Below are 12,895 nucleotides of genomic sequence, written 5' to 3'. Positions count from 1 at the left end.
AGCACAGGAGCTCCACAAGGCTGTGTGCTGAGCTCCCTCCTCTACTCCCTTTATACCTATGACTGCATACCGACCCACAGCACGAACAAGGTTAATTCCCAGGATGGCGGAACTGTCATATGCTGAGAGAATGGAGCAGCTGGGCTTGTACACTCTGGAGTTTAGAAGGATGAGGGGGTATCTCATTGAAACATATAAGACTTGGACACATTAGAGGCAGGAAACATATTCCCAATGTTAGGGGAGTCCAGAACCAGGGGACACAGTTTAAGAATAAGGAGTAAGCCATTTAGAACGGAGACGAGGAAACACTTTTTCCTTACAGAGAGTGGTGAGTCTGGAATTCTCTGCCTCAGAGGGCGGTGGAGGCAGGTTCTCTGGATGCTTTCAAGAGAGCTAGATAGGGCTCTTAAAAATAGCGGAGTCAGGGGATATGTGGAGAAGGCAAGAACGGGGTACTGATTGGGGATGATCAGCCATGATCACATTGAATAGCGGTGCTGACTCGAAGGGCCAAAGGGCCTACTCCTATTGTCTATTGAACACCATCATTAAATTTGCAGACGACACGACAGTGGCTGAGCTGATAACTGAGAAAGATGAGGCAGCTTACAGGGAGGAGGTACAGAGGTTAATAGGCTGGTGCTCAGAAAACAACTTAGCATTCAATACCAAGAAAACAAAAGAGCTCATCATCGACTTCAGGAAGAAGTAGGGTGACCATCCCCCACTGCACATAAACGGAGAAAGAGTGGACAGAGTCTCCAGTTTCAGGTTCCTGGGCACCCACATCTCAGCAGATCTCAGGTGGTCAACTAACACGAACTCCCTGGTAAAGAAGGCACAACAACGGATTTACTTCCTCAGATTACTATGGAAAGTCAGTCTGAAGAAGGGTCTCGACCCGAAACGCGAGTCTAAAGAAGGGTCTCGACCCGAAACGGTGCTTATTTGCTTCGCTCCATAGATGCTGCCTCACCCGCTGAGTTTCTCCAGCATTTTTGTCTACCTTGCCACAACAGCTGCCAGTGTCATTCTACTGTTGCTCCATAGAGAGATAGTGTCCTGACACATGGCATCATGATATGGTATGGCTACAGTTCTGCGGCTGACAAGAAGGCTCTGCAGAGAGTCATTAACACAGCCCGGAAGATCACCAACACACCTACCTACCTGCCCTGGAAGAGATCTATAGCTCTCGTTGCCTGCGAAAGGCATCACGCAAAGGGCCTGTCCCACTTGGCGAATCCTCGCGCGGTCGCGTGTCACTGCCTATGTCATCACGCACCATGCGCGCATCACGTGCGTGTCATGACGCTCACTTCTTGCGTCGTGACGCGTAAATGATGTCGCGTAAATTACGTGCAAATGACGGCCAAGTGGGACAGGCCCTAAAAGGACTCATCTCATCCTGCACATCACTCGTTTGCCCTTCTGCCCTCAGGAAACGGTTACAGGTCCATCAAATTACACACCACAAGATTAACAAACAGTTTCTACCCCAAGGCCATCACCACTCTGAACTCTGCACTGAACACACAGCCCCCATAGCCAATATTTTGTACTGCCATAACACTATACTGTGAATATTGCACATTCTGACGCAGTTTTCTTGCCGTTTTTGCTGTTTTCATTGTCGTTATTTATTTATCTGATACGTTGGAGCTCCGCTCGGGCAGTGCGCCTGAAATTTCATTGTATGTATTTACAATGACAATAAAGTGTATTATTTTGGCATAAGGTAGTAGCATCATGTCCTGGAGTATGGGGCAGAATTAATCCCTAAAACTGATACAAATCCAGCGGTGGTCATTTGTATCACACAGAGTGTAGCTCAGTCATGCAACATGTATCATGTTGTTGACACTGAACTCCTCCCTATCAAATTCAATATAGTACATGTTCCGAACTAGCTGATCTTGGATAAGTGTGACTGCAGATTTGCCAGAACTAAGTATCTTTATTTCTTCCAGATATGGGAATGAAGATTTCATGTTAGGCAGTGGAAGTTTGATAAGGAAAGATAATGTAAATTGATGTAGGTGAGACTTGAGGGGTTCATGCAATCCTACCTCATCATCTCAGCTGCTCTAGAAAAGGGAGAGAATTTAAATGAAGATAAAAATTATGGGGGAAAACAAACCCAAAGATTTCAAAATATACATGGAAAAAGCAGAATAACTCAATCAGTACTTGAAGAATTGGCTCAAGCACTGTGGACCTATAAATCATCTTCTTCAGTATTCTCATCTTTCCTTTTCTGCAACTCCTTCAGCCAACAGTCTAATTTCCTTGTGCTCCAGCAACTCCATGCTTGGGCATCAATGATTTTAAAATTGCCTCACCATTAGTGACTTTGTTTCTGACTATTGAGGATTTAAGAGCCAGTGCAATGAAATGGCAATTATAATAAACTCTTGTTTTAACGGACCTCTTTAGAATGGATTTCGATTATAACGGACCAAACAGTTGTTGACCAAGTTTGTTGTTTAACGGAATGACCACTAGGTGGGTGGTGCAAATGGTGTTTTTGAACCATTTTAGCTTTGTTTAGTTTGGAGATACAGTGTGGAAACACAGAGTCCGTGCCGACCAGCGATCACACATACACTAGTTCTATTCTACACACTAGGGACAATTCAGATTGTATAGAACGACCACAGTGGTTCTATCTTCCCTCCTACGGTTGATTAGTATGGGTTGATTACATACATACATACATACATACATACAAAATAGGTGCAGGAGTAGGCCATTCGGCCCTTCGAGCCTGCACCGCCATTCAATATGATCATGGCTGATCATCCAACTCAGTATCCTGTATCTGCCTTCTCTCCATACCCCCTGATCCCTTTAGCCACAAGGGCCACATCTAACTCCCTCTTAATATATAGCCAATGAACTGGCCTCAACTACCTTCCGTGGCAGAGAATTCCAGAGATTCACCACTCTCTGTGTGAAAAATGTTTTTCTCATCTCGGTCCTAAAAGATTTCCCCCTTACCCTTAAACTGTGACCCCTTTTTGTGGATTTCCTCGACATCGGGAACAATCTTCCTGCATCGAGCCTGTCCAACCCCTTAAGAATTTTGTAAGTTTCTATAATATCCCCCCTCAATCATCTAAATTCTAGTTAGTACAAGCCGAGTCTATCCAGTCTTTCTTCATATGAAATTAGTACGGGTGTCAGGGGTTATGGGGAGAAGGAAGGACAATGGGTTAAAAGGGAAAGATAGATCAGCCATGACTTAATGGGCCAAATGACCTAATTCTGCTCCTATCACTTATGAACAGTCACAGACCATGGAAACAGGCCCTTCGGCCCAAATTGTCCACACCAGCCAACATGTTCCAGCTGCTCTAGTCCCACCTGTCCACTTTGGCCCATATCCCTCCAAACCTGTCCTATCCATGTTTAATCCATGTACCTGTCTAACTGTTTCTTAAACCAGGGGTCTCCAAACTACTGCCCGCGGGCCGCATCCTGCACACCACGAGATTTTATCCTGCCCACAGCAAGCTCTTAACACGTTCCGTGCGGTGGGCTGTTTAGCGGGTTCTGTGGTAACGCCGCTTTAGAGATTCAGCGCGGAAACAGGCGCTTTGGCCCATCGAAGCGATGCCCGTACGTACTAGCACTACCCTACACACACTCGGGACAAATCAATTAACCTGCAAACGTGGAGTGTGGGAGGTAACCAGAGCACCCGTAGAAAACACACACAGGCAGCACCCATAGTCAGGATGGAACCCGGGTCTCTGGCGCTGTGAAGCAGCGACTCTGCCGCTGTGCCACTGCTCCTGTGTTGAAAAGACAAGTTGTGAGGAGTGGTAGCGTGGGGTGGGGAGTGGAGTGAGTGGGGGGAGCTAGTTGGCAGCAGGGTCGGCGTGTAGCGATCTCCCCCGTGAGTGCTGGCACTCTCTCTCTCTTTCAATCTCTCTCTCTCTCCCCCCCCCCCCCCCCCCCTCTCTCTCTCTCTCCCCCCCCCCCTCAGAGAGAGAGAGAGAGCGGGGTCGGGCTGGCTGTGAGTGTGTGTGAAGAGAGAGGGAGACTCTCTGTGGGGGATAGAGAGGGAAGGAGGGGGCGAGAGGGGGAGGGAGAGAGAGGGAGGGAGAGAGTGAGCATTATGTGTGTGTGGGTCTTTGTTAATATGCCTGAGGGGTGATCACAGTGCGTGCGTGTGAGAGAGAGAGAGAGAGATAAAGAGTGTGAGAGAGCCTGTATGTATGTGTGAGTCTGTGTGTGTGTGATTGGTGCATGTGTCTGTGTCTGTGTGTGTGTCGGTGTGTGGGTCTATGTGGCTGTGTCAGTGTATGTGTATCTGTGTGTGAGTGTGTGTGTGTGTGTGGGTGTGTGTGTGTCCATGCTGAAATGATGGAGTGGAAACTAGAGAAGAAATTGTGGGAGCCCTGGATGTTTGGAGGCCCTCGTCTTAAATGACGGGATAGTCCCTGCCTCAACTACCTCTTCTGGCAGCTCTTTCAATGTACCCACCACCTTTGTGTGAATAAGTTACCCCTCAGATTCTATTAAATCTTTTCCTCTTCACCTTAAGCCTAGGTCCTCTGGTCCTCGATTCAACTACTCTGGGCAAGAGACTATGCATTTACCCGATCTATTCCTCTCATGATTTTATACACCTCTATGAGATCACCCCTGATCCTCCAGCGCTCCAGGGAATAGAGACCAAACCTACTCAACCTCTCCCTATAGTTCACACCCTCTAGTCCTGGCAACATCCTCCAAAATCTTTACTGACAGGCCGCCGCCGGTGGGGCAGGATGGGGCCAATCTGCGTGGCGCTGACTGAAAGAATCTGCGCACGCACGGTTTTTAAGATTTTTAAACCTCGATAACTTTTACAGTATACCACCGTTTGGAACGACGCTTCACAGGAGAGCGGTGAGTAACCTGACGTAGCGCTGTCGCGTACCGTTTCTACTCAATAGAGAAACTCCGCAAACCGGAAGAGCACAAGATCACAATTTTAGTTATGTATAGATAGATGACAAACAGTAACAGGCCCAGCACCAAATCCTGAGGCACATCACTAGTCACAGGCCTCCAGCCTGAGAAGCAACCTTTCACCAACACCCTCTGGCTCCTTCCATGAAGCCAATTTTGTTTTGCTGAGGTCCATATATGCAAAACTACAGCTCTGCCCCCATCGATCGTTTTGGTCACTTCTTCAAAAAAACAATCATTTTTGTGAGACACGACCTCCCACAAACAAAATCATGCCAAATTAGCCCTTGTCCATCAAAATGCCTGTTTGTCGTAACCCTCAGAATACTCTCGTAACTTTCCAACTACAGATGTTAAGTTCACTGGCCTGTAGTTCCTAGCATTTCCCCCCGCAGCCCTTCTTGAATAGAAGCACAACATTTGCCACCCTCCAGTCTTCCGGCACCTTGGATGGTAATCGTAAATTTCAACCAGGGCTCCCACAATTTCTTCTCTAGTTTCCACTCCAGGTTCTTATAATGGGAGGAAAAATGAATAACGTGGAATATATTCCAAATTATTCTTGTTTAAAACCTATCACATGGTAACATTTTCCAATTTTGACAAAGGTGAGAAATCTAAAACATATACTTGTTCTCACTCAGATGCTGTTGCACCAGCTACTGGTAAGATTTTTGTCAACATTTAAGATTTCCAGCATTTGTAGCATTTTACTTTATATATTTAGTCAAGGCCAAGCAGGGCACACAAGATTGAAACGTAGGCACTTAAGCAAACGTAAGGTGTCGGCAGGCAAGACGGAGGAAACGGCTGGGGGTCAGTGTTGGCAGTCCAGCCTGGCAACCAAGTTCGATAGGTCTCCACGCTATATCCAAAATCCATTATAAAGCGGTCCATAAAAATGAGGGTTTACTGTAACTGCAGTGGAAAGGGTGCTGAAGTGATTCACCAGGATGTTACCAGGAATGAAGCATTTCAGACTAGAGAAGATACCGGATAGGCTCTATGTAGCTATATAACTTTATGTAGCATGACACATATTTGTACTCACACATCCCTGCCCTCACCCACCGTTTTTAAAAGTTATTGTCAATGAGATTTGAAAAAAATGACTTGTGCAAATACAAATCAGTACTTAATAGAGCACGTCTCCAGTCAGCTTTATTCTTTGTCTGTAAGGTGTTCCTGTGCTATGATACAATCACGTGGGTAGAGTAAAAAAAGCACTCCTCATTAGTGCGGGTAAACCTGCATGTCATTGGAATGTGTGAGGAAACCAGAGCACCCGGAGCAAACCCCACATGGTCACAGGGGGAACAAAGTGTGTGTCCCTTTATCATTTTGCAAAATGAATAGAGGGAGTGGGAGCAACATACATAGAGCAAGTCACTTGGTAATGATCTGGAGAGGTTTATCATTTCTTAATGATTTGCATCATTTTTCTGATTTTTGCAAGAAATACCAAGTAGAATTTTATTGTAGGTAGACACAAAATGCTGGGAGTAACTCAGTGGGACACGCATCATCTCTGGAGAGAAGGAAAAGGTGAAGAAGGATCTTGACCCAAAACCCAAATTTTCTCACCAGAGATGCTGCCTGTCCCGCTGAGTTACTCCAGCATTTTGGGTCTATCTTCGATTTAAACCAGCACTTGGCTGTAGTTCTTTCCTACACCTAGGAATTTTATTGTACGTATTTAATGATTGCTGCACCCCTACCTCTTTCCTCGCAGATGGTACATGCCACTGATTTTGTTTGAATACACTGGGAGAGGGAGAACTGACTTGATCTGGTTTGATCAAGAGATACAGGAACTGTTGTGTTTCTTTTCATGCTTATAAAAACTCTACTCAAATGGGGGGGGGGGGGGGGGGGGGGATTTGGTGTGTTAACATGATGTTTGTGTAAACATGCCACAATTATCACATGATAGCAATTAGTATTTTAAAACATTTTTTAAAAAATAATCACATCTGGCCTGAAAACAGTCACAAAATTATTTAGGACATTTATTTCCAAATACAAGTAGTTCATGAACACTGTGCTTTTTACTATGTAAAGTGGTTTATAAAAAGCATCGAACGTCTAGAAAAATGACCGGAGGAAATCTCTCTTATCCATCTCTCCGTCCCCTCGTGTAAACCCTCCCCCAAATCCAAACAATATAAAAACAGCAAAACAGAACCATTCATGAACTAGGCCTCAGCATCAGAGAAAGCAGTGAATTCATAATGCCAACTCTTGTTTAACTCCCGCCTATCTCCGTTTTATAAGAGTAGGCAGCTTTCTACCTTGCCAGGCAACAATAAACACACATTAGAAATGATTAATGAGGGGCCTGATGAGGGCTGGCATTTCGTTTCATTCCACTTCCTTCAAGAACAGAGGGACCCTTGCCAAGCCCTGTCTGCTCAGTTCTGCTCACGTGACCTGAAATGCCTCTGGGAATCATTTCTGCAAATACAGCTGAATAGCAGTTAAACCTCGCCTTGCAGGGGTATATCAGTTAACACGCAGCTGTTGTTGATAACACCCTGCGGGGGGCCCCCAGCCTGAGTGCCGAGTTTTAAGTCAGTGCAGCAGCTTCTTTCCCTTTTCTTCCTTTGTTTTTCCACACGTTTTGAAGTTCAATTTTCTGCTGATAAATGGATCAGTTCAATCCTAAAGTTGCCGAGGAAGATATAAGGACCTTGACAGCCTCTTTGTCTCCGATTTCGACCTCTTTTAAGCAAGAAAAGGAACCCGATCATGAAAACAATGAAGATTGCTTATTGACAAAGGAAGAGGGCAAAGTCCGGTCTGGCAAACACAGTATGGAGGAGAAGGAGCTGCTGGCTTTACAACAAGATAGTGGAATTCCATACAACACCAAAAAAGCAACAGCCTGGGGTGTCAGAGTTTGGGATGAATGGGGCAAAACTCGCAACAGCTACATTATGGAGCAGGGCGTCCAGCGCAATGAGCTCTTCCTTTATGTGCCAGAACTCTGCTATGAAATAACCCATGATGAACTTAATTTCTGGTTGTGCAGGTTTGTGCTCGAAGTACGGAGGCAAGATGGCTCAGAATATCCACCCAACTCTCTCCGTCTACTATGCTGTTCAATCCTGCGCCACCTGCGGGAAAATTGCAGGCGATCAGATATTGATTTCTTCAACAAACTGAAACCGGATTTTGCCGAGTTCCGAGCCACACTTGATAATCGGATGAAGCAGTTGCAGCGGTTGGGTATTGGACTAGTAAGGAAGCAAGCCCAACCATACACGGAAGATGATGAGGAGAGACTGTGGCAAGTTGTCTTTCACCTCTGTGATGCAAAAAGCTACAGTTATGCTGTCTACTTCTACGTCTGCAAGGTTTTTGCCCTCTGTGCAGCCAAGGACCACCATAAACTCACAGTTGATCAGTTCGAGTTTGGATGTGACATGATCAATGAGTATGTGGAGTTTACTGGCAGACCAAGTAATCCTCAAGATAGCCTTGAAAAGTTGAAAATTATCCAGACAAGACAGTATGCTGATTCCCCAAACCCAAGATGTATAGTCTCTCTACTGCGGCGCTACCTTAGTATGATTCCCCGTGAAGGTTCTTTCTACCGCCGTCCCGTCCCTGGCACCATGCAGTTCTCAGAACAGGCAATAGGAGTTCACACTTTGGAAAGATATTCCAAGGAGATATGTGAAGCTGCGGGAATTTCAGGACACCACACGGGCCATTCAGGAAGGGTAAGAAATAAAATATATTATTTTAAACTATCATTCAGGAGTAAATCTAATATCTCCAAAAATAATTTTAATCCTGGCACATGAAAGTATACATTTTCTGAAATTGGGTTTCAGTGCTGGCTAAATGCGAAAGTTATCCGTATGTGGATGTTTGATCTCTCCAAGACAGACAATCACCATTCATCAAAATAGAGAGAGTACAGAGGAGGTTTACTAGAATGTTGCCTGGGTTTCAACAACTAAGTTACAGAGATAGGTTGAATAAGTTAGGTCTTTATTCTCTGGAGCGCAGAAGGTTAAGGGGGGACTTGATAGAGGTCTTTAAAATGATGAGAGGGATAGACAGAGTTGATGTGGACAAGCTTTTCCCTTTGAGAATAGGGAAGATTCAAACAAGAGGACATGACTTCAGAATTAAGGGACAGAAGTTTAGGGGTAACATGAGGGGGAACTTCTTTACTCAGAGAGTGGTAGCGGTGTGGAATGAGCTTCCAGTGGAAGTGGTGGAGGCAGGTTCGTTGGTATAATTTAAAAATAAATTGGATAGGCATATGGATGAGAAGGGAATGGAGGGTTATGGTATGAGTGCAGGCAGGTGGGACTAAGGGGAAAAAAGTTGTGTCGGCACGGACTTGTAGGGCCAAGATGGCCTGTTTCCGTGCTGTAATTGTTATATGGTTATCCCAAGAGTAAGTTAATCAGTACACACAAAACGCTGGAGTAACTCAGCAGGACAGGCAGCATCTCTGGAGAGAAGGAATGGGTGACATTTTGGGTCGAGACCCTTCTTCAGACTGGTTGGGGATAAGGGAAACGAGGTATATAGACGGTGATGTGGAGAGATAAAGAACAATGAATTAAAGATATGCAAAAAAAAGTAAAGATGATAAAGGAAACAGGCCATTGTAAGCTGTTTGTAGAGTGAAAATGAGAAGCTAGTGTGACTTGGGTAGGGGAGGTATAGAGAAAGGGAATGCCAGGGGTACCTGAAGTGAGAGAAATCAATATACCACTGGGCTGTAATATGAAGCGAAATATGAGATGCTGTTCCTCCAATCTGCGTTTAGCCTCACTCTGACAATGGAGGAGATCAAGGACAGAAAGGTCTGTGTAGGAATGGGAAGGAGAATTAAAGTGTCCAGCAACCGGAAGACCAGGTTGGTTCATGCGGGCTGAGTGAAGGTGTTCCGCGAAACAATCCCCCATTCTGCGTTTGGTCTCACCAAGGTATAAGAATCCACATCTTGAACAACGGATACAGTTGATGAGGTTGGAAGAAGTGCAAGTGAACCTGAAAGGACTGTCGTGGTCCCTGGACAGAGTCGAGGGAAGAAGTTTTGCGACAGGTGTTGCATCTTCTGCGGTTGCAGGGGGAGGTACCTGGGGAGGGGGTGGTTTGAGTGGGAAGGGATGAGTTAACCAGGGAGTTGCGAAGGGAACCGCCTCTGCGGAAGGCGGAAAGGGGTGGAGATGGAAAATGTGGCTAGTGGTGGGATCCCATTGGAGGTGGCGGAAATTTCGTAGGATTATGTGTTGTATGCGACGACTGATGGGGTGGAATGTAAGGACTAAGAGGACTCTGTCTCTGTTGCGACTAGGGGGAGGGGGAGCTAGGGCGGAGCTGCGGGGTACTAAGTAGACATGAGTGATACCCTATCTATGATGGGAGAAGGGAACCCCCGTTCTCTAAAGAATGTGGACATCTCGGATGTTCTAGTATGGAACACCTCATCTTGGATGCAGATGCGGCATAGACAGAGGAATTGGGAGTAGGGGATAGGGGAATGGGATGAGTCAATCTGATATGGGCTCTTCTTCTCAATTGAAGCGCAACTATTTCTACAACCCAAGCAATTAGTATCTAATTCCACCACCCAAAGATTTTTTTTTAAACAAGTGAAGATATGTACAGCCTTCCACTCTGCCAGTCCTAGAGGTTTCTTCAAATGGTACAAAGATGAATGATGGAACCAGCATCCAAGCTTCTTTGCAACATCAGAAAATCTGATCCATCAGCATGGCATTCATGGAATACAAGTGCTTTAATCTAAATCTCTCCATTACCATATTGTTACAATCATCCTTCCATAGACATAGTATTGAAATGGTACTTCCATTGTAGCAAGTAATGAAGCCAGGGTATGTCAATGGTTTTTCACTGTTCTGGAAAGGCACCTTGAAAATCTGCACATGAAGATATATCACACATACACATTATTACATTTTATTAAGGTGACACAAGAAACTGCAGATGCTGGAATCTTGAATAAGTGCCATACCTAGATCTGCACTCATTTGTCCCATTATTCCACCCTCCTTTCCTCATTCTCACCCCTCGTCCCCATCCACCTGTATCCCTTCCTTTAATTTCACATTTTTCTCCTTATCCTATAGCAGTTCGTCTTTTCATCTCTAGCGTTTATCCACTTATCTCCCAATAAAAAAACGTCCTCGCTTGTATCCACCCTTGTCTTGCCAGGCTTTGCCCTGCCCCTGCCTGTTTTCCAACTCTATCCATCCTACTACAAGAAGTGTCCCGACCTGAAACATCACCTATCCATGTTTTCCAGAGATGCTGCCTAACCCGCTGCACTTTGGGTTTTTCACTGCTAAAATGGACTTGAACAAGATGAATCAGGATTTGGATCCTTAAGTTCCACATTCAATCTAGAGAGATCAAATCAAATCAAATCTACCCGGTACATAAATGCAGAAATGTTCCGGGTTTTGGTGGCAAAAGATTCCCCTTCAACAGCACATGCAAGGAAACAGATGAAATATATGGCTCATGATTGTATATACTTTCAAATTAATGGAGGGCACTGCTGCCAGACAGAACATCTCTGTTACTTATAATGTACCCTTTTAAAATTCCTATCCAATTAATTCTGGGGAATTATTTCTTCACCTTTTTCGCTGTCTCGGGGAAAATGGTAGGAAAATGGATGCATCATCCAAGCACAGTTATATAATGGGTGTCTGATTATTAATTAAACCTGCATAAATAAGCATCCAATAGAAATTAGCACTGATTAGTGAGAACTACCAGATTATGACCTTGTGATGGAATTCTGGCTAACTTTTCGGATTTAGTTTATTCTAAACGTCTAAGTTTTTCCGACTGTCCAATAGTTATTCATATAGAATTGGTCTTCTACATTCTGGTTTAACAGATCTCTATCTGTATGTGTGCATGTACAGGTCAGCAGTGCAACAACCCTGTATAATCGAGGCTTTGATGAACAGTCAATTAAAGAACGAACAGGGCCTACAGGTAGTTTGGCAAAGGGCTACAGGAGACCCTCTCCTGCTCAGATGAAGGCCATGTCAGACTGCTTACAACCTCCAAATCCTCTCAAAAAGATGTCAGCATGTTCACCCTCATCACCTATGTCATCTGAAGATCACAGTTCTTCTCAAGATGAAGGCCCGAGCAACATCATCATCATCTCTGAAGATGGAATTGATCATCCACAAGAAATTACAACTATTTTAAGCAGGCCTGAGGTAACAATCACAGAACAGAGTGGTGTACTAAAAATTGAAATACCACCTAGGAATCTCCCATTGGTGCCCTTATCTTCAGTTCATACCATTACAAAGTTAAAAATAGTGAAAGGAGACATTGTATTAGAACTAAATTTATAATATTAAATTTATTAACAGTGAATTCTACGTTCACCTGCATTCAATTTATTCTCCAATATTGCTCTTCTGGTTCTGGGGAAGTGCGATCCAAGTACCGTATTTCCCGGTAATGAAGACGCTATTTTTAATCAACAGATAAGGCACGAAAATTTACCTGCATCTTGGGAGGTCAAAGGTTAGGTTGTTAGCCAAGAAAGATAGACTTGTCAATCCCTCATTGCTGGCTGCTGGTGGGAAGCGGCTGTAAACGGACAGCGCCGCAAGGGGGGGGGGTGAGAGTTCCTTTCACAGCGTGTGGGGAGTCTGGCCCAGGTCAGCACGGGCAGGAGCGTTGAGAAGGAGGGGGTCGGGGATCATGCCAGCAAATCACTCAATCACCGCTGCCACGGCGCTCCGGGCGCGGAGCCACCGCATTGTGGTCGGGGAGGGAAGTAGCTCGGGTGGCTGCGAGCGGCCGCCGGGACCGGACAGCGGAACCGGCCTCCACCGCAGTCCATTCTGCCAGCCCACTCACCTCTGGCAGTACTCTCCGTCCAAACACCTCTCTCCTGCCACTC

The 12,895-nt window shown here is 45.2% G+C and overlaps 2 protein-coding genes across 2 annotated transcripts in view; one reads left to right on the top strand and one right to left on the bottom strand.

Annotated features, from left to right (window-relative positions):
• bmpr2b (bone morphogenetic protein receptor, type II b (serine/threonine kinase)) overlaps nt 1-12,895 on the bottom strand; it is a 178,331-nt gene that overhangs the window by 71,628 nt on the left and 93,808 nt on the right. The gene's annotated exons all lie outside the window — the stretch shown is intronic.
• On the top strand, nt 6,942-12,355 carry LOC129698877 (uncharacterized). Its single transcript, XM_055638244.1, has 2 exons — nt 6,942-8,690; nt 11,892-12,355. The coding sequence occupies exons 1-2, from the start codon at nt 7,611-7,613 to the stop codon at nt 12,336-12,338; spliced, it is 1,527 nt and encodes a 508-aa protein (XP_055494219.1). The 5' UTR covers nt 6,942-7,610; the 3' UTR covers nt 12,339-12,355.

Source organism: Leucoraja erinacea, chromosome 7, assembly GCF_028641065.1.
Source record: "Leucoraja erinacea ecotype New England chromosome 7, Leri_hhj_1, whole genome shotgun sequence".
NCBI lineage: Eukaryota > Metazoa > Chordata > Chondrichthyes > Rajiformes > Rajidae > Leucoraja > Leucoraja erinaceus.
Note: the sequence above shows the minus strand (reverse complement) of the source record. Positions and strands in the feature narration are given on the sequence as shown.

Coding starts and splice junctions, on each gene's coding strand:
- LOC129698877 (XM_055638244.1), top strand. CDS start 7,611: ATGGATCAGTTCAATCCTAAAGTTGCCGAGGAAGATATAAGGACCTTG. Junction 8,691..11,891: donor ACACGGGCCATTCAGGAAGG/GTAAGAAATAAA, acceptor GTGCATGTACAG/GTCAGCAGTGCAACAACCCT.